The sequence below is a fragment of the Tenrec ecaudatus genome, chromosome 1, assembly GCF_050624435.1.
Source record: "Tenrec ecaudatus isolate mTenEca1 chromosome 1, mTenEca1.hap1, whole genome shotgun sequence".
Classification (NCBI taxonomy): Eukaryota; Metazoa; Chordata; class Mammalia; order Afrosoricida; family Tenrecidae; genus Tenrec; species Tenrec ecaudatus.
Window position 1 is genome coordinate 241778084 of NC_134530.1, and position 22557 is coordinate 241800640.

The window sequence follows — 22557 nt, forward strand, 5'->3', positions numbered from 1 at the left end:
CCAACATCCACCACCACATGACACAATTCCTCAAAACTTCACGCATGTCTGTAGGATGCTGCAGTGACTCACAGAACCCAGGAATGGGAGGGAATATACTCCAGAGGGGTGGGGGTGGAGCTGAATAGCATTGTGGAAGAGTGGGACATTTGGGACACCATTAATCTCCCACTTCTTGGAACTAGCCTGGCATTACTTTTTCTAAAAAAAAAATCATTACCATAGGTTCTAATAACCCTATATACAATAGAAACACTGCCTGGTTTGAGCCCATTGTTACAGATACTGCACCAATCCATCTCATCAAGCATCAATGATCCCTCGTTTTACCAAACATGATGTCCTTTTCTATGGATTGGTCTTTCCTAAGATCATATCAAAGTCTCACTGTCCTTGCTTCTAAAGAACATTCTGGCCGTACTTCTTTGTTTGTTCATCTGAAACAATATTTAATATTTTTTCCAGCATCTCAATGCAAATGCAGTTCTTCTGTGGTCTTCCCTATTCATTGTCTGACTTCCCCCTATATAGGAGTCAAGTGAGAATACCGCCTCCTGAACAAGCCTCTGCCTCTTCCTACTTTCAGACTTTCTAGGGGTGGATCCATAATCCACATTTTATGAAGTTCTCCAGGTGATTCTGTGTACACAAACCATGCCTCTCTACCTCTTTCTTGAAATAACTTTGTCTTCTGTAGGCCCAGGTAAAAAGAAAGGCTGCCTGTTTTACTTTCTGCTTTTTTCTTTTTTTTCCTGGCCTAATTTCCATTGTGGGAAACAGAAGTCATTCCCCAGGTTGTCCCCCCCATAATATATGCCAAACCTAACGCTCTGACTATATACTTCCCCTAGTCCGTCCCCTTCCTACTGCGCGTATGGCTATTATACAACCCCTTCCTGTTACGTATGCTTGCAATACGTGTGTGTGTGTGTGTGTGTGTGTGTGTGTGTGTGTGTGTGTGTGCTGATTGGAAATATATTCTCTCTGCATGGATCTGGCTGCTGAGACCATGGTCGTCCCGGAGGTGAGCATGCACATGTCTTATCTTGTCTGATGTCTCTTTAAATTTACTCAGTTACACAACCACTCCTTGTACCTGGTCAATTGTGAGGGCTGGTACCCCACATTCCATTACAGAAACACTTTTAAAAGTAATCCCCACAAGCTAAGATTTATTCATAGCAAGTCTCTTTTGCAACTTCTGAAGTCTTCTATTATCAGGTGAGGCAGATCAGCAAAAGAATCTCCAATTTTTAGCTGCTGAATGAACTGCCTGCTTTCCCCTCCCATCTTGGAAAGTTCCAATAGTGATTCATTTTAGAATGTACCCTCACGTACCCTGGTTTGTCGACTCGGGACTGCGAAGAATCGCTTTTAGATTCCAGCTGTCTGATTATGACCGAATACTCTTCTCAATTATCAAGACATTATAGTGGCTGCCATTTATTTGAACCCAAAACACCAGGGGCACACTGGCTGGTTGAGCTGCATGGCTCCAATCTGTTTCCCATCCAGCTTCTAAAACTATGTGTTTGCTCATTCAGGGTAAGCAGATTGCTTGGTAAAATCTGAAAATCACCTCAATTGGGGGCCAAAAGGCAGGAAACTTGAAATACAAAGCTCCTTCATTTTAGCTGGTTCTTGTACATACCCTGGAGGATGGGTTTTCCAGTTATAGAGCCAATGGGAGTACAGGGGACATGAAGTAATAGTCACCCCTAGATGATCTGGCCTCCGGGGTGGTGGGAAGGGGGGTTGCTATAGAGGGAACTGCCTTAAAGGTTTCTCCACTTGGCTCTGTTCAGACTCCAGCTCAGAACTCAAGTATGTGGAGCTGCTGGTGTTTGAAGTGACAACTTTGTGGATAGCACCATCAGGACTCCCACACTTCTTAGTTAGCCAAGTGATGCACTTACCTTTCTCTCTGTGTTTTCAAAGTATACACCTATGTCCGTGCACAGTCGCCCTGGGATGCCAGTGCTTTCTTCCAGCTCTCCTCCCACCCTCCCCTGGTCACTCTCTGGCTTCTCATCCTACTCAATTTCTTTTGTAGCATTTACCACAATCAGGCATAATTTCATTCACTTGTTTGTTGTCTAGCTTGCTCACAAGAAAATGAGTTCAATGAAGTAATACACCTATATCAGCTTATTCAGTGTTTGTTCAGTTTCTCCAACAGTGCCTACCACATAGCAAGTGCTCAATAAATATTTGCTGGATGAATAACAGAGGGCAAGGTGAGAGAAAACATGGTATTGGAGACTTTTGTGGGGAAACTTTAAGTACTTGCTTGAACATGGTTGAGATACTGCTTGTTGGTCATAGTAGATCCTAAGAAACAAGGAAGAGGTTTTATTATAAAGAGGAGTATATGGCATTTTGTACCCTGAAAACAACAAAGCCACAAGAGATTTTGAGCTGAGAAATGGAATGAATACATTTTATTTTTTAAAGCATCACACTAGATTTGACAGGGACTAGAGAGGAATTAAAGGCCAGGTGGTAGCACTGCAGGGTTAGTGGTCTGGATCCACCCAGAGGCACTTTGGTTCAGGCGATCTACTTCGAAAGGCCACAGCTTTGAAAATCCTATTTCCTCCTTGGGTCCCTGTGCCATCTTCCTGACTAATCTCCCCACCTGCCTGCTAACTCTTTTCCAATCCCTTTGTCATATTCACTCTACTTTTCAAATACTTCAAAACAAAACAAAAAACTGGTGAGAAACAAAGAGTTAGAATCACATAATTTATTGTACAAAAATTTATGTCAACATATACAATGACATTTTAGTGTAAATGCAATTGAAACAGTCAAACTTTTAAAATTACAGTTAAAAACAAGAAGAAGACCAGGTAACAATTTATTATTTTGTACCCTAGGAAATCTGGCTTATGACAGGAATGTTGCTTAAATTATTGACCTGGATAGTCAATTAGAACTAAATCTTTCATTTTTCCAATGAAAGGAAGAAATATAGTATCCCAACTTTATAAATTCTCCAAATCTCAAAAGTGGTCTGGTTGATTAGAAAAATTCCTTAATTCAGGATATATTTGCAGACTACCAGTAAATAATGAAAAGGCGAAGCTCTGATTACATTCAGTTCATTTTAACCGGAATTAATCTGTGAAGCGAGTCCTTCTATTCACTAAGTAAATGAGACTGCCCTTCAAGGAGCAAGTGCACTTTTGACGGATTCTGGGACTCGACTTGCATAGTAGTCATAATTCCTCAGGGTGGCCAGGACTCCTGCTGAGTTCATATGCTTCACTTCTTTATTGTAATGAAGGGCGTTCCCATGGATATCAGTTAACTTGCCTAGAGGAAAACAAACAAATATGAACACAATGACACTACTTGGTTGGATCACTATGTTTCTATTTTCAAGGGCTTCTCTGTCCAAAATGAGGAAGAACATGAGTGACAATGAAGATTAAAGTTTTAATTCATTTAGAATTTGAATAAAGGCTATGCTCTAACTAAATAAAAGTTTTATGACTTTTATTTTCCTCTGATTAAAGTTAATTACCCAACAGTGCCACAGGGGTCCACTGACTTCATGTTGCATTTTCATGCTATGTGTGTCTGAGTCAATCCCTTGCGATGGGAGCATGATCGGCAGCCCTCCTTAGACGCGGGCATGGAGGCATGACACTTGTTTGCGCTCGTCTGAGATCACGCTTCCAGTTAGCAATGCGCCCTCTTTAAAAAGTGTCTCCTTGACCCTGCCATGTAATATTAACGCTATTTTGGGAGAGTTGAAGGATAGGATGTTCATAAAGTATAATAAAATCACATTACAGTTTCATGTAGCATCCTAGCAGAGTGAACAATGACGAATTTAATGTCCTTATCAAGCAACATATTGAACTATTGATAGGAGAAATGATAAAAATCAAAATATCTGGTTTTTATAAATCTTTATCTGACAGGGATAGGAAAGGTATTGCTAAGACTATATATGAATTTGTGTCTACTTGAAATTGAGAATTTTACTATGAGTATATTGATAATATATTTTCAGTCAGATTTTTTATAAATTCTATGTGATCTATACATTAGTACTGAGGTGTTCAGCAATGATTAGGAATTTTAGTTTTCAAGGAAAAAAAAAACCCAAACCTGAAAAGCAATGATGCTGCAAATTAACACAGGGTAGATTAAACTAACTATATGTAAATTCAGGAGGGCCCTAGTGGCATGTGGACTATAAATTGAGTTGCTAATTATGAGGTACAAGGTTCAAACCTACCAACCCCACCACACCCTCCCCAAGGGGGAAAAAAAACAAGGCAGTCTAGTTCATAAAGATTTAAAGTACTTCCCAATTAGTAATGAAGGAAAAGATAAAGAAGATTCAGTCTTGGAAGCCCAAAGGGACAGTTGTACTCTGCCCTAGAAGGATGCTTTGAGTAGGAATCATTTGACGGCAGTGAATTTGGTTGGGGTTTTAGATGTGGATCTAAGTTCCAAAGGAAAACTGTAACTAAAAAAATGAATCTTGCTGAAAATCTGCTTTTTCACCTGAAATAAAGCAGCTGCACTGGATAATCTCTGCATTTCTTTCCAGATTTTATATCTGAAGAGTCTATGTTGTTATTTTACTGATATATTACATAAAAACTGTCTGAAAACCAACTGTAATTCCTCTAAGTAAAATGGATGACTGTGCCATGTAATTTCCCAAAGAAAAATGGACTCACCTCCCACAGCATGCAAAATGACTTCAGGTGCACAGGTGTCCCACTTCTTACATCCGGGACTTGCAAATACATAAGCAGAGGCTTTGCCTTCAATCAGCTGAATAATCTATAAAGTGAAAAAAATCCCAGAACTATAATTCATGTAGAAACAGGAAAAACTGCTTATTTCTCTCAAGTATATTTTATCGATGCCTCTCAAACTGCTCGGTTAAAGCCTTTGGCAGGTTTAAATGATACTGGAATTGTAGACAGGTGCGTACAGAGATTCGAGGAAGAAAAATCTGGTAAAGTAACCTACATGGAGGTCTGAATAGTCTTCACTTTCCAGAGAAGTAAAACAAAGTTTACCTTTTATGTTTGTTATTAGTCTTCCTTATTGGAAAAGGAATGTGTATATTATACAAAAATGTATTAATGCATATTAAAGAGAAATATCAGGTAGTATACTAATTTAAAAACTATAATTAATAAGTTCTATCAGTTGTGCAATGCTGATCAGTTTAAAAAGTACTTGCGAAAGTCTTCAGGTTCTGTCAATCCTACTACAAAAATATAAGCATGTATCTTAATTCCTGTCATTCTTAGGTTAGGCCTGAGGTCACTGACAGCGCTCAATGATTCTAAACAGCAACTTGCTATCAAGCCTGTTAACTTTTAAAATTAATAATGTAATATAATTATCACTATAAACTCAGGCTTCACCTATTCATATGAAGCGAACATACTAAGAGAAAGATAAAAATCACTGTGAACACCAATCATTCTTTTCAAACACTTAAACCACACCCTCTAAGATTCTTTTTTTTTTTTTTAACAAATATTTGTCAAGTCTTATGTACGAAGAACTATGCCAGCATATTGTCTGAGGGGAGAGAGTTTTAGCCTTCATTCAATTCTCAAAGTTGTCTTTCATGGAAAAAAGTCGAGCACTACCCAACAAGGTCTTTTCACAAGAAAAAGGACAGGAGTGATCAGGGCAGAGATATTGTTTTCAACGGAGAATGGTGGCCCTTGGGAACAAACGAGGGTTTGGGTTACAAAAGTAGGGACAACTGACTGCCACTGTTTAATTTCTGTGACTACAAGGACTCTTTCACTTTGGGATGCTTAGGATTTATTTTCACAATAATGTTGTTTACAGATCCTATTTCTACATGTCTTTAGAAAATGTAAAATACTTAAATATTCCTCCCCATTGCCAGCTAAGAATAAATCAATTCCATAAGTTCAATAAATATTTATGACTTACTTTGTCCCTGACAGCACACAAGTGTGAAATTGAAGCTGTACTGGGAATTATTTCCTAGATAGAAAAGAGGGAGGGAACACCTTGGCAGTGCTGAGAGAGGGGATGAGCTCTAATTGGCCATGCTGAATTTGAGCTACCTGAGGGGCACAGTCATGCTGCTAGTCCAGGGAGTGCAGTCAGATGAGGAGAGATCCTGCCTATGGGATGTGATAACACTGCATCCCATTTCACACTCTTCTCAGGAGGGTGGAAGTCTGCGGGGAAGAACAGGAGAAGTAGCCAGGAAGAAGCAAGCAGGCCCATCCTTCCTGTGTAAAGACAGGAGCTCGGCAGAGGCAGAGGATCTGATCCTTGCTCCATCTAACACTCTAACACTGACCTCTCCTAATGAAAGACTTGAACCATTTAAAATAATAACAACAATGTTGACATATTCTTTTGTGGGCAGTTTATCACCTTTACCACTTCCCTAAGTCTTACTTTCCATTTTCGAAAAGATAAGTATTTCTTCCAATGATTCAATTGCCTGTCAGCGTGGGCTGCATACCTTATTTCCTGCTCCTCCCACTCGGAGCACGTGGTCAGGGTTCATTGCAGTGACACAGTCGTTAACCAACGTATTGCTGTGGGATCGGGTGGTTGTGACAATGTGCTTCCCAGCAGGGACTTCTTTCAGCTGGAACCCAAAGGCACCCAAACCTAGCACGCCCCAGATTGTCCTTCCCAGCACGGCGTCGGGGCCTGCCTGTGCAAACAGGTGAAGAGCAGTTTGTCAGCAGTTGGAGAAAAATGGTAGGCATAAATGGGATGTTTGTTTATATTAGTATTACGATAGTTTTATAAATGCAAACACGGCGATGGTGAAAGAGCAAAGAGGATAAACTCCTTAGACTTGTTTTGATTTCAAGGGTACTGAAGGTACTTCTGGTTTTCCCTGGGGCTCTTGGAAAGGAAATAAGCACTGCAGACTATTTCTCTTGGAATCTCCCAACAACCTCATCTTTATATTTGAGAACAGCTGCCTTCAAAGGGCACTGAAGTCTTCAGGAAATGAAAATCACAGGGGTTGATTACTACTTTTCATTATCCAAGAGGCAAGAGGGGTCATGTTACGATGGGTATAGGTAGTCGTGATAATGGATAGGCTGGAACTGAGGAGCTACCATGAATGTTTTAAAATCTGATTGACAATTAATACAATCTTAGAATCTGTATTTTCCCTCCAATAGATCGCAAATATTCAAACGCATTATTAAAACGATACACGAGTATAGAAAAATAAAATCTGTAATGTGGGGAAAGATGCATAAAATGAGTGACAATGAGTCATCAAAAATACCATATTAACCTCTAGCCCGAAAGCAAACCAGTCACTGCTGAGATATACCAGCCCAGGGACACAACGTATTTTCCTGAACATGAAGCCCATGGCAGGCACCATGCTACCTGCTTCACATGTGTTATCTCATTTGATCTGAAAAGAGCTGGATGGAACAGCTGCTGGGGTCTGAGGTCAAGCGGAGGAGACATTTGCATAGCTCTGTGTCTTTCACTGCACTCTCACCTAGGCGCCACTGAGTAAGAGGAGGAGCTGGGACCCAGGCTTCCATTGCAGCTCGCCATTTACCAGCTGGCTACTTTGGGGCGCGTTTCTTGACACGGCTTCATCTTGGGGGATAAAGATTTCCTTACAGTGTGGTTGTGAGCAGCAAATGAATGACTTGAGCCTGGTTACACATGGTGAGCTCAGGATAAACTTCAGCTAGTCTTAGGATGATGGTTCAAAACCCAACCTTCCGCCTTGAGCATCCCAACCCACAGAGCCGTGCAACATTTCTACCCACTGCAGCACATTTTAAGGCCTAAGCAAGCCGGAAGGAAATGAGGAAATGGAGGGCTGACAGCAAGGAATGGCGGCCAAGTGAGCAGTAGGAAGGGGAGGCACCCAACAGCGGAAAACGGAATGGTGTGTGGGAAGGCATGACTGCCACTGGGATCGCACATTGCCTACCTCTTCTCTACCTTCCTGCGGAGGCAAACCCTAGCTAAGTCTCTCACCTGGGTTTCATTCCTGTGTTCCCTTAACTTCTGCTTTTCATTGTTCTGTGGAAAATGAATACAATTTTTCTAATCTCAGAAAGAAGTGATGAAAATTATTAACTCTTAAGCTCGTCGTGCTTTCATTAATTTTTTTTATTTAATAAAAGGTCACTCTGTACTACAATGTTATTATTGAATTAAATGTCTCTCTTTTACATAACAGTATTAACTTAAATTTACATAATAGCCACGAGCTCATGCGTGGACACAAAACTGTACAAACATGAAAGTCATATTGAAGAGTTAATGGACCTTTAAGAAATGCAATGATTCCCAAGGAGCCTGGTGGCACTGCTGTGTAAGCACTGCCTGTTAACAGCAAGGTTGGTGGTTCCAACCCAACAGAAAGATGAGGCTCTGTTCCCGTACAGATTTATAGCCTTTGAAACCCCGCATCGGGTCATTGTGAATCAGAATCAACTCAATGGCAATGGAATTTTTGGTTTATTTTGGTAAATAATCCTAAAACACACGATTGTAAATAAAAGTATATAATTATACCACTGGTAGCGTTTATCTTAGATAGAGATAAATCCTACTCTTATTAAAAAATAGGCATAATAGTCTTCACTTTGGTTACTTGGAATTCTCCAAAGTTCTCGCAAGGTCACTAATGCTTAACTAGTAAGTAAATTTGCACGATTTTATCTCAGCAATTTCCTTGAAAATTCATTTAATGGTAGATTCCTGCTTTGGAATTACACTAGTCTCTTTCTTCCAAGGAACCAATTCCTTAAAGCTTACTAGAAAGTCAAGGCAGTTAAGAAGAGACAAAAGAAGAGAAAAGAGTGCAGAAGCATATTCAGGTCTGTTGACAGTGCAGACTGTAATTTCATCTAATACAGTGCACGGTATCGTACTGAACACTACATAGTCTTACCCTGAAAGCAACACGGTTGGCATTTTTTCTTAGGCAAAACGATTAATATCTTCAACGTGTTTTAAAAATCATCTGTAAATCAGGGGTCTTGATATTCAAGTGAATCAAAAGCCAATATCCAGAATTCTCAAACTTCTGCATCTGATCATAAGGGTTGTCTAAGAATATAGGTTAACGCACTCAGTATAGGTGTGTGCGCACACACATTCCTGGCATCACCTCCCCAGAAGCTTTCGTTCAGTATCGTGGAGCGTGACTAGAAAGCTCCACTAGAAAAAGGTTCTCAGATGATGCAGGTGCGACCAATATAGAAAGCACTAGATTCGCTATCAGGAACCATGAAACTCCATTACGTATCCCTAAAGTATTTTTGCACCATTTAGAGCCTTACCTGGTAGTTGTAATAGGGCTGGTTAATGACTCCTGCTATGGCTTTTCCTTCATACGCGATTCCTATAAGAACTGTTACATTGTCCAGAAGACCTACATCAAAGAAAAGAAAGGAAGACCTATTTAAATAACTTCCTTCACCGGTACCTCACTGTCTCAAGTTATTGTTGATTAAAGGTAAGGAATTTGCAATGACTCATCCACAATCAATCACTCTTACGGCAAAATGCACAAATTATAGAGAACTGGCTAGAGAGATAAGGAGAGCCTATGGTACTTAACTGAATTGACAACCATGGTCTCATTGGGACCATTTAGGAAGCAATGAAATAAATCTACCATAAACTCTGCAGTATCTAGACTCCTATGAGAGCCACTCTGCCACGTTCCAATCACTTCTACCAACAGGCCCACAGCCTACCTTTGCATTTCAAACCTTTATAGCAAAGTTTCTCACTGTCAGGTGCACAGGCTTCCAAGATGCCTGAGAACCAACTGGTACAATGTTCACAGAGACAGATTCTTGAGCTTTTCCCAGAGCTAGTGAAGGAAGGTGAGCAAATGGAGCCAAGACCTACTTTTTAAACAAGATCTCTATGTGCTCATAGGTGCACTAAGGCTGTCTGGTTTCCATATCTCTTAAAGGATTACAAAGACACACACACACACACACACACACACACACACTGACTCACTCATGAGATAATACATTATATCCACAAACAGAGAGAGAAAAAGGTTTTCTTCCTAGTAATTATGGGACATTCTAAAAATGTATGGCCTTCATTCTAAGCAAAAACCTCTAAACTCAAGCTATGCTTCTAAAATCTGAAACTTTGCCCCCCGGATTGGTCATTTTTACTATCGTGTTGCCAACTTTATTTAAGTTTGCTGTTTTCTCATCTGAGATAACTATAGAAAAAAATCTTATACTGAGTCAACAAACTCAAGGAAAGGCTGTGAAGTGAGAAGTGGTTCACCGTGAAAAGGAGAGAAGTCTAACAAGTGAGTGGGATGGCATGGCACGCTGGGGTGGCAGAGCCTGCCTGGTATAGCTGCAGCTTTCTATTGGTCTGACACGGTGATTCTCATTTGAGGGCCATTGGTGTATGTGGGAGCCCTGGTGGCATAGTGCGCATGTGGTGGCCAGCTAACTTCAAGGTCAGTGTTTGAAACTATGAGCTGCTCCATGGGAGAAATAGGGCTCCTACAGGATCACTGTGAGTTGACCTTAACTCAAGGGCAATGAGTGAGTGTATGTGAAGGGAGACCTGGTGGTAACAAGGTCAGCAGTTTGGAAAAATGAGGCTTTTTGCTCCTGTAAAGATTTACAGCCTCAGAAACCCAAGGGGGCGGTTTTACTCTGCCCTCAAGGGCATCTATAAGTCAGAATCAACTCGATGGCAGGGAGTGAGTGTATGTAAGGTGTAATTAAAGGAGATGAATTTTCTTCCTGTCTGGCTTGACAATTATGGGTATGTAAAAATAGTTAGCTAGGATGAACACGAGTAGAGCTTTAGGTAAGACACATAACCCATGACACTGGCTTTCCACACAATGCATGCACTAGCTCATGTTCACCAGCCAACAGTGCATCCAACTGTTGTCAAAGATAAACACAGAGAGAGGAACCTTCAGTGTATTCCTTGGTGCCATCCAGAGGATCCACCCAGACCACAAGCTGGAAAAAAAAGAAAGAAGAAATATCCAGATGAAGAAAGCGAAAATTTTGAAGTAAAATGATCCCACGGTCTTTGTCATTTTTGACCTTAGGATATGGATGGTGGGATAAAGTCAGTGCTGTCAGTTTGGGGAGCCCTGGTGGTGCAGTGGTTACACGCTGGGCTAAGCCACCAGCCCCTCCCTGGAAGAAAGCCGGGGCCTTCCACTCCCGTGAACAGTGACAGTCTCAGAAACTCACAGGGAAGTTCCAGCCCGTTCTGCAGGGTCACTATGCGCCTGCATCGGCTTGAAGGCAGTGAGTGTGATCGTCAAACAAAAACAAACACACCTTGTTGCTTTGTAATCACTTTAAATTAGGGAAAGGTCGGGTCCAGGAATTTTAAACAGGAAATGCTTCACCGACCAAAGTCCATTGCTACCCGAGCTCCAAGCACATGCTGTGAACAGACTGAGCTCAGATGGCCGGACAGGCACACTAGCAGGGCGGCTGCAAAACCGTTCAGAAGAGTGTGTGGGTGCCGCTCATTTCTATAGGTAGGTGCTATTTCCGCTCATTTCTATAGGTAGGTGCTATTTCCTTTCTCTTTCATAAGAGCAGTCTGATGAACACACAACTCATACAGAACAGCGAAAAATGAATGGTTTGCAAAATTGGCAGACTAAAAACCTACTGCATAGAACTTCTAACCCGCTTTGAGAACATCTGGTGATCAGCTTTGCTAACCATAATGCTTGATGGGCAGCAGGTGTCGCGAGAGAAGACACTGCCCCACTTTCTTGATATTCACCATGTTACATAATGAGGCACCCTTCTCAGAGTAACTCTTCAATGAATGGTCTTAAGTGAATCAAAGTTAAGGAAGTATGGTGGTTATTAAGAATCATCCATTTAAGTAACCATTACAAAATCAATGGGATGAGCTCATAATAAAATGATTTTTAAAAAACCAATGGGGTGATTTTTAAAATCTCTTGAAAATACAATGCACTAACCTGTTGCATCTCTTTCTAACTCCAATTGCCAATTAAACGCATTATTGCCAAACCAGCTATCAAACAAATTAGGCTTTCTCCCTAAAAGCTTCTTTAATAATACTTTCAAAGTGGAAAGGAAACTGAAGGGATGAAAAAAATGAACCCTAACGTCCAAAGCTTCTTAAAACTGCGGGCCGCAGCTCCATGTAGGACGGTGTGACTGAATGTGGGGATGATCATGAACAATCAGGCAACAGTAAAATGTTCCTGAACGGGCAATGACCAAAAATAATTCAAGATCAAACGTGCAATGAAGCCACAGTGTTTGTGGCAGCACTTGCCGCGTTGCAAATTTCTTGGGCAAAAAGGGGTTCTGCGTGGAGAAAGGTGAAGAAGCCCACTCTAAACCAACAGAGTAGATATTCCACAGGGCTATCTGACACTTCTGCACTGGCGTTGAAAGAGTTCAGGTTCTTGGCTTGTCCCTATTGTATTACCACCATCAATTTATCCCCTTTGCTATGGTATAAAGCAAATGTTACAAGAGAGTTGAGTATAAATATGAAGCATACATCTTCTTCTTTAATAGCACTGTACTGCGATGGGCATGGTTGCTTCAGTATCTCCTCCCACTGACCATCTTCAATCAGCTCTTGGTCCACTTCTTCAGAAGGGAGGTCCTACAGCAGAGGTAACACTGGTGGTAAAAGTGAAGCTAAACAGAGTTTCCAAGTTGCCTCAGTAACAGAAAGCATGCAGTGTTACAGTTTTCACGGTTCCTATCCCAGTTAGCACTTAGTTTTAGAACTTTGAAAGCAAACCTAATAAAACTGCAACAGACGTGGTACATGGTTCATAGAAGCCAATTACAGACTATCCCAACATTCATTTCCTTATCTGAAAAGAGCACATAAAGAAAATATTTTTGTATGTATTTTAAACTAACTTAAATAAGTAGCAGTGCCATTGCATAATTCTCCCCCCTCAATTATAGAAGGCAGTTCCCTCCATAGCAAGCCTGCTTTCATTCCAACAAGCATACCCCACGCCCACTTTGCTCCAACATTCTCCAACTCTGCGCATCCTACAGGCCAAACGACTCCTATAGCAGCAGCCACATCCTCGTGGGCCAAGAGTTGAGGCTTAGAAATGGACTGATCATCCTACTTTAATCAGATATGGCCTTCAAATCCAAGGAAAACCACAACCAATTTTCCATGTTGAAACACTGGGTAAAGTGCTGGCACTCCTTCCTAACAGCGACGTGTAAATCACTGAGATGTCGATTAGAAACCCAGAGGGTAAATAATTTTCAAACAGCGTAGTTCTGACAGCTGGCGCTTACCTCTTCTCCTATAATTGTGAGTTTGGGGAACTTCTGGGCCAGTGACGAGCAAATGCTCACTTGTGCCAGTCGGTCAGCTTTGGTCTGCAGGTCTGTGGCGCTTGTCTGCAATAGAGAAGGCAATTTTTAGTGGCACGAATGTAGAATAAGGAGCTGGGGGGGGGGGCAGGGGTGAAGCGCTCAGCTCCTCTTCAAAGAGACAAAGACCTGGTGATGCGCTCCCATCAAGGTTGCAGCATGAGCCTTCTGTTGGGGGGGAGGGGGGAGGGGAGGTGTCTTTCTGCTCTTTCACAAGGGGTCACTCAGAGTTGAGGTCAACTGGACAGCCCCTAACAACAGCACAACAAAGAACAGGCTGCTATCAATCTGATTCTTAATGCATGACTGCCTGTATCATGTAACTAATCTGCCAGATTTTAGATGTTTGGCACTTTACACTAAATGAGTCAGCTAGGTTCTTGGCTTGGTTTATCACATGGGATTAATTGTAATTAAAGTGTGGAAAGGAGCTTTCAGGTTATTTAGAAAATTTTCTCTTCAAGTTCAGAAATTCCTTTTCAGTACTGCTAAATTATTTGCTTAAATAGGTTAAGAGATAGGAAATTCATAACTTTTCCAGGCAGCCAAAGTTAAATACTGTTATCTGAAGGACATCCCTTTATGTGAACCTTTCTATAATTTCCGTGTTTATTCATTAATCACAATGCTAATAATTCAAGGAGTCTTCTACATAATTTCCATTAAAAATTCTAATACTTAAATTCTAATAATTAATAGAGTAATATCTAATATGAAATTCTAATATTTAATTAAACATTTTTTAATTCTATTACTTTTTAAAATTCTAAAACTTAATTGAGGGACATATGACACTCAATTCATGTTAGATAGTTGAACTGGAATTTTCCCTCTTTAGGCTAAATATTTCTGCTCTTTCTATTGACATGGTGCCAGACCTCATCATTCTGGATATCTTATATGCCAAATCTGATTCGCACCTATTTCTTTAAAGATGTGAAAAGATAAAGCCCTACAACTGTATAAAATCTAACATAACAACAACATAAAATCAATTCAAACAACACACGTGATGCTGAAAAAAATATCGGGGCTGTGGTGGCAAGATGGATGAGGGCTTACTACTTGATCCTTTTCTCCATTTCCTATTTTTTTATAACAGAAATGGAAACTGCCGGGTAGCCTTCCGACAGCACATCACTGGCTTATTACTGAGTGCAGAGGAGGTCTTGGGTAGTTTTCAAAGCAGAAATGGAATCCATTAGCACTAAGGGACCTGCAGTCGCTATAGGGGGACGTTTAATTCTTTTGCCGGTTAGTCTGTCCATTGCATCCTTTAGCCAGGCCTTATTCAACCCAAATGAAGTTAGTATGAAAGGAGATGAGACTTTCAGTACCTTCTCCACAATGCCCAGGTCTCCTTCAGCAATAACACGCCTGACGATCGTTCCTGCTTTCTGAGCAATAGAATATGCTGAAGCTACCAGCCGCATCAACACGGTGTGACTGGAAGCCATGGCAAGTCCTAAAAGGAAGGTGAGGGAAGTGTTCTGTTATCTTCAAAGTCGGCTACTGGTTATGTTTATTTGAATTCAACTTAACACATAGTTATTGAGGGCTTCCTTGGAACTGATGGGGGCCAGGGTGGTATAGTGGTTAAGTGTTGGGCTGCGACTCACATGGTCAGCAGTTTGAAACCACTAGCAGGTTCTCTGAGGGAGAAAGCTTTTCCTACTGTCACATCTTTTTCCCATAGAGCAGCTGATGCGTTTAAACCACTGATCTTTCCATTGGTAGCCAAGTGCTTAATCACTGTGCTACGAGGGTTCCTTTAAAGTGTACACCATTCGATAGGGAGGGTTTAAAGGGCACTCCTTATCTAACTGAGCTGCCACCCCAAGAACCATGCTGGCTTCCAGTACTCACTGTGGTCAGCTAAGACCTCAGTTCAGATCGCTTCCCTACACAACTTCTCTCCCTGCCCACTCCCACTTCCTTCCCTGCAGTCACATCAAGCAAGTGGTGTACACAAAACCACTCTAATACAGCAGTTCTCAACCTATGGGTTGTGATCCCATTAGGGGTCAAACAACCTTTTCACAAAGTTCTCCAGATTCATAACAGTAGCAAAATTAGTTATGAAGTAGCAATGAAAATAATTTTATGGTTGGGGGTGAACACAACCCGAGGAACTGTATTAAAGGGTCGCGGCATTAGGAAGGTTGAGAACCAATGCTCTAATACATCTTAAAAAATTCTCCAACCCTCAAAATCCAATCAACATTGTTTCAATGCAGTAAAGGAACAAAATACATTGATAAAGAAAGACATGATAAACCTCCACCCAGCGGAATGTTTGATGTGGTGTGCCTCTTTACAGGCTTTTTCTATTATCTACCTTCTGTTCAGAAGGATTGTAAATATAATTGAGATGAATGCAGAGAAAGTGTTTGATACCCCTATGGAATTAAGACGAAAATAAAATGGAGGTCTATGTATTTGAATGGTTTCTCTCCTTACACATAATCACGCTACATTCCTTTTCCAGGTGGTACATGTGAAATAAACTGATTATGACCATTACAAATTCAGCAACATCTCAAATAGAAACGAGAAGAAATAAAATGGCAAATCCAGCCATATTCCTGATTTATTTTTCACTGGAAAAGTCATCTGTTAGGCAAGTCGTTTGAACTACCCAGAAGTCTTAACCACTGAGGACATTTTGATATGTGTTGGCGTGTCCCTTTAGCCCTCATGTGACATAAGACTCCATCTGTGAACGGCGGATCAGTTTCTTCATGTACGGCGGTGTTAGAACTTTTCACAGATATCATTTATCTGTGAGCCTGCTAAAGCCATCACCTGGGCCGTGACAGGTTTCCCACTGACATGCCAAACCACTTCCTTTGACCTTTGCCAAGTCCGTGCCTGCTTTCTTCCAAAGGGGAAAGAACAACGCCCTGCTTTTTCCCTTCTTGTATCTTTGTCACAAAATGTGCATTATACTTATGAACTACCAGCTTCACAGAAGGGATGAAATTTGATATAAAGCACAACAATGATCCACAAACAGACTGAAAGGTTACTTTTTGTTGGTCAGAAAAAGAGAAGGCTCCACCATTTTCTCTGAAGTACCTTATGGGTCCCAAGCGAATCAGTAATGAACTATTATCTCCTACCTCCAATTTTGTCCATATATATGAAAGTTTTATGCATATATATGTATATATATATATGCAGTTTTCGTTTGGGGTATAAAAATGGCTATTCAAATAATGAAAACATCCTATCAGTAAAAGAGGTTCCCAGTAGTCTGCTCTTTCATTGTGGGCTGGCTGGGCCCCCAATGAGCATCACCTCTGTCGTAGCAGATTTAGAGCAAGCCTCAAACTGGTTCCAGGTAAAGTGATACCCTTTCTTAGAGCTTTCTTATAGGCCCAATGTACTTCCTTCTCTACTAGTTTTACACCTTCTGGGTCCTCCAACACTACCTTTCAAAACCATGCCCTCCTGGAAGCTCACTGAAAAGCAGCACGGTGGTCATGAGCATGGGCCAACTGCCTGTGTTCAAACCCTGGCTCTGGCACACGCCTGCTGTGTAATCCCGGCGGAGTCACGGGCACTCTCAAGGCTCAGCTGCACGAGGAAGAGAACACAAGTACTATTGTGATACTACGTGAACTGCCACTAAGAAGGCGCTCACAGTACTCCCTGCTACAAAAAGCACCGAGTGTCTATCCTGCAGGCAGTGTTAGGGGCAAAACATTCCTACAGCTTCTGCAACAGTATTTGACTCTGGTGATGCGATTTAACAAATAGGACCCTTCATCTCAGGACCAACTCCTCATGTTCTGGGCTCCGGCTTTCAGGAGATATGAAAAAAAGGCCATGGAACACGTACGGCTTTCAACCTATCAGCCTAATCTGTTTGAGAAATCATTGCAGCTGCCTAGAGGGCTACTTTAAAAGGATACAAGATAATCTTTTTCTTTTCTCTTTTTATATTTTCTTTAATCATTTTCAATTCTTATTTTATGCTTTATTTTTAAAATCATTTAATTGGGGGCTCATACAACTCTGATCACAATCCATACATGCACCCATGTGTCAAGCACATTTGTATACTTGTTGCCATCATCATTCTCAAAACATGTGCTTTCTACTTGAGCCCTTGGTTCCCCTCCCTCACGAACCTTTGATACTTTATCAATTATTATTATTTTGCCATGTCTCACAGTGTCCAATGTCTCCCTTCACCCACTTTTCTGTTGTCCATCCCCCGGGGAAGGGGTTATATGTAGATCATTGTGATCGGTTCCCCCTTCCCCTCCTGGTATTGCTACTTTCATTATTGGTTCCGCGGGGTTTGTCTATCCTGGATTCCCTTTGTTTCCAGCTCTTATCTGTACCAGTGTACAGCCAAATTTGTAAGGTAGAATTGGGATCATGAGAGTGGAGAAGAGGAAGCATTAAAGAACCAGAGGAGAGTTGTATCTTTCATCATTGCTATATTGCACCCTGACTGGCTTGTTTGTCTCCCAGAATAACTTTTTTTTGCATTTGTTTTTTAATGGCTCTTTTCAGTTTATTGCATGAAGGAGTTACACTAGTCCTAATTAAAAGTGAACCCCACATGGTTATATCATACAAGCTATGACATTTTAAACTCATTGCAGAATAACTTTCTTAAACCCTATGAATGTTAAATTTCTCTTTCACTTAAAAAATAAAAGGATACAGAATAAAAGAACCAAATCACTACTGTTTCTTTTCATAGATGGAAATGGGCATCTCAATTTAATAAAAAGATCGTGAGTATAATAAGAATTTACTCACTGCTGTCGAGTCAATTCCCAGGAAGCCCATCGGGAAGGGTAGAACTGCCTCTGTGAGAGTCCAAGACTGGAACTGTTTGTGGGCGTACAAAGCCCTGTCTTTCTCCCTCGAACTGCAGACATTTCTGGTTGAAGCCCAACTCATAGTCACTATGCCACCCCGGCTCCCCATAACAAGGACTAGTATATAAAAATGGGTGGTCAGGACAACGCTTCGAGAGCCAGGAAAGGAAAAGGAATGGAAAGGGGGGGAAGGGGAAGGAAGGTACACCAAGGGGACTGCAATAGGCAGGTTGAAATAAAATGTGTTTCATTTCGTTTTGGTTTTTAAAGATGAATGGCAAGCTTCCAATTAAAACACTAAGATTACTTGTCATTGGAAACTAATCAAATGTTGAAATATCCCTACAAGCTGTGGCCCCAAAGAGCCTCCCAGGCTGTTGGCTCTGAGGGCAAATGTCCAGCCAGGTCTTTTCTCCTACACACTAGCTTGTGGGTTTGCAGTTGGGTGCTACCATTGTGTGACCAGGGCTCTATTTAAATCATAGAGAAAAGTACATACATGGTGCCGGGAGCATGGAAATTGCTAAGAATTTTTAAAAAAATTGAATTCCTTTTGCAGTCTTCATATCAAAATGTCAGATCCATGCACAATTGAAAAAATGTTTGCATAGCCAAAATACCACACACCCAAACAGTAAAGTGATAGCCAATAAAATGAAGGGGAAAAATTGTATCACATGTGAGACCGATGAGCTAATTTCTGCTATGTGAAAAGCTCTTAAATACTAAAATGTAAAATATGAAAAAGTTATACAAAAATCCAACCTTAAAGGTTTGAAGTTAAACAAGTGGCCATCCAACAGGAAAGCAACAAAGCCCACATGGAAGAAGCACAGCAGTCCGTGTGATCACGAGGTATTGACAGAAGCAAGTATCAAGCATCAGAAGACCCAAAACTAACATTCAGATTGATGCAAATGAGGGGGTTGTAATGGAGACCCAAAGCCCATCTGTAGACAATTGGACGTCCTCTCACAGAAGGGTCACAAGGAAGGGACGAGGCAGCCAGGGAGCAGCACAGCACTGAGGAAACACATTCCTCTAGTTCTTTAATGCTTCCTCCCTTCCCACTATCATGACCTCAGTTCTACCTTACAAATCCTGCTAGACTGGAGCATGTACACTGGTACAGAGAAGAGCTCTCAACACATGGAATCCAGGACAGATAAACCCCTCAGGAACAATAATGGGAGTAGTGATACCATGAGGGTAGGGAAAAGGTGGGGGGAGAAAGGGGGAACGGACCAAAATGACAGATGTTTAAACCCCCACCCTCACCCTAGGGGGATGAACAACAGAAACATGGATGAAGGGAGACTGTGTAAGATAAGAAAATAATAATAATGTATAAATTATCAAGGGTTCACAAGGGTGAGAGGATGGGGGAGGGAGGGAAAAAAAGGAGCAGGTACCAAGGGCTCAGGTGGAAAGAAAATGTTATGAAAATGATGATGGCAACATATGTACAATTGTGCTTGATACAACTGATATATGGGTTGCTAAAAGAGCTGTAAGAGCCCCCAATAAAATGATTTATTGGGGGGGGGGTAAAATAACAACGAGCAAACTGTATGAACAGGCTATTCCTAAAAGAAAAAAGCAATAGCCAATGAGAGAAATACAAACTTTAAAAATACATAATGTTCAGTTGCAAGACTAGCACAGACATAAAGACAGTGTTCCCAATTATCTTCTGCAAAAACATGTCTCTGCATATTGTTTGAAAGGATATAAAATGGCAGTGCTTCTTAGGAGGGTAATTTTAAAACTTTATTAAACATAAAATGTATGCATCTTTTGAAACAGCGATTTTATTTCCAGAAACTCCTAAATAAATCCGTTGGCCTATAATTAGATATGTATGAGAATCTTTGCTGCAATAATGGCAGAAACCTGGATGCAAGTTTAATGTCCAATGTTAAATAATAAATGGGACATTCACAAATGGATACTATGCATCTTTTAAAAATAAAGATTAAATATTTACATTTGCTTATATAGAAAGATCACCAAGGTACATTAAATTAAAAAAAAAAAGGAAAAAGAAACCCTTTTTTCCATGTGGGGAACAAAAGGACACACAGTCAGCCCTCTTATCTGTAGGTTCTGCACTCTTAGATTTAACCAAACTCAGATGGGCAGTGTAAAGTGCGATTTATGTAGCTTTTATGAGGTATAAGTAATCTAGAGGTGATTTAAGATATACAGGAGGATGTGCATAGGTTACATGCAAATACTATGCAATTTTATATAAGGGACATGAGCATCTGATGATTTGGGCATCCTTGGAGATCCTTCACAACTCAATTCCCAATGGATTCCAACAGATGGCTGTACATATAGACACTATGCATGGTGATAAAGTATCAGGAAGAACATCAAACAATTGCTAACTATGACAACATGTATGCAGTAAAAAGGAAAACATATTCTGAAAATTTGTAATCATATTCCCATTTGCGTTATTTGAATAGTTTACCATAAGAATTTTATAATTATACAATTACTATAAAAAGGATAGCTTAAAATAGAGGATATGAATGACACGTACACCAATGATGAGGAATACAATCATAATGGCCTGATGGGAAGTCACTCTCTTCCTAACAGTGCTGTTTCTGAATGATCAACAGAGTTAAGAACTTCCAAAACTACTTACTTACCTAATAAAACGACAAAGTGGGATATAACTGAAAATGTTCATCAAGGCTGTTGTCTTTCAAATTGTAAAAGCTTCCTTTCCCTTAAAAGTTTGCAAACAGTGAAAGCCTGCTTGTTCAGGGCATGCATAGAGGAAGAGGAAGTTAGAGTAAATAACTACTATCCAAATAACAAAGGGGCGTCAGTGTTGTAGCGGGTTAGGACTTGGGCTGCTGACAGCAAGATGTGCACTTAGAAACCACCGGCTGCCCCGCGGGAGAAAGACAGGCCCTCTGCTACGCCCCCCCCCCACCCCCCGCATAGAGATACAGTCTCAGAAACACATAAGCGCAGCTCTGGCCTGTCCTCAAGGGTCAGTATGAGGGCTTTTGTTTCTGTTTTGAACGATATCGTGCAAATGTCAAAGACTTTCTGACACTGTAACCAAAGTTTGGAAATCACAATCTCTTTTCTTTTCATTTCATTTTAATGTTAGCTTAATTCCATTATCCTGACAAAGGCCCCTGGAAAATCTGACATCACTCACTCCGACACCACAAAATAATTCATCTCCTATTTGCTTTAACCTTGGACACTACAGTGTGTGGGCATACTCCTCTCAATTTAAATTACACTATCTAGGTACACTACTTAACACAACGCCTAGGTTTGCCTTGTTATTCCCGTAAGCTAGCCATACAAGAGCCGAAGCACGAAAATAAAAGGGCAGAGAAAAGCAATTAAAATGCTGACACAGGATCTAGAGTCTACCGTAATGAAACGATCTGGGGAGGCAATCCGATTCACGTCAACTTGTGAATAAGCGTACATTTCCTAAACGGTTTGTCTGTGAGAGTGGGGAAACTGCTCAGATCTGCCCAAGGCCCTAACCTTGACTGGCGGGGGGAAGCCTTACCGTGACGAGCCGGGAACAAATCAGGACCGAAGACACTTCAGCGAGTAACAACAAACGCGGTATCAAGCAACAGGTCCCTCGCGGCGTCCGGTGCTGCGCGAGCGCGCTCCCAGCGGCTCCTTTTGGGTCGGAGGGCAGCCTCCCTCGGTTACTGAGCATGCGCAGAATGGAGCGCAAGCGCAGAAGCGCGAACGCCCTGCCGCCCGCTCCGGAATCCCAACCGGCCAGAAAACTCCACTCCTCCGTGTTTTCTCCAAACCAAAGTCACTGGGTTAAGTGGAAAACCCTTCGCCTTGGCCTTGGAGTCTTGAGCCTTCCCGGGACTGCGAGCCCCGCCGCTCCCCGCTGCTGGCGGGAGTCTGCTCACCGGGGGCCATGGCCCCGAGCGCGACCCCCAGGCCCCCCGGGCTCCTCGTTCCCGTGAATCGAGTGTCCGCTTGGAAAGATGCTCCCCGGTGGGGGCGTCTCCCATCCCGCTTTGCCCCGCTTACCCTTCTTTGTAAAGGTTCGCTGGGTGAATGACATTGCCAGATGGCATTGGTCGGACATGGAACTGCTGTGAGCCCGGGGAATTTGTTGCTTTTCCCCCCCGTGGATTTAAAAAACAGATTCATTGGCATATAATGCACGCATTATACATTCAATATGTCCATCACATCCAGAAGAGCTGTGCCATCATGGAGACAATCAGTTCTAGAACCAGGGACAGTTATGCAGCATTACGTTGATGGTGCATCCCTTCTAATGTTCTGGATCT

The 22557-nt window shown here is 41.5% G+C and overlaps 1 protein-coding gene across 2 annotated transcripts; it reads right to left on the reverse strand.

Annotated features, from left to right (window-relative positions):
* Positions 1 to 2731: 2731 nt before the first annotated feature.
* BPNT1 (3'(2'), 5'-bisphosphate nucleotidase 1) lies at positions 2732 to 21946 on the reverse strand. 2 transcript variants are annotated; one of them, XM_075530461.1, is made up of 9 exons: positions 21801 to 21946; positions 14741 to 14868; positions 13326 to 13430; positions 12553 to 12660; positions 10955 to 11003; positions 9324 to 9415; positions 6500 to 6697; positions 4704 to 4809; positions 2732 to 3318 (listed from the first exon to the last, which is right to left on the reverse strand). In XM_075530461.1, the coding sequence occupies exons 2-9, from the start codon at positions 14858 to 14860 to the stop codon at positions 3170 to 3172; spliced, it is 927 nt and encodes a 308-aa protein (XP_075386576.1). In that variant the 5' UTR covers positions 14861 to 14868; positions 21801 to 21946; the 3' UTR covers positions 2732 to 3169. The 2 variants fall into 2 exon arrangements, with proteins under 2 accessions (XP_075386576.1, XP_075386577.1); XM_075530462.1 differs by lacking the exon at positions 21801 to 21946 and adding an exon at positions 20908 to 20929.
* Positions 21947 to 22557: the final 611 nt, after the last annotated feature.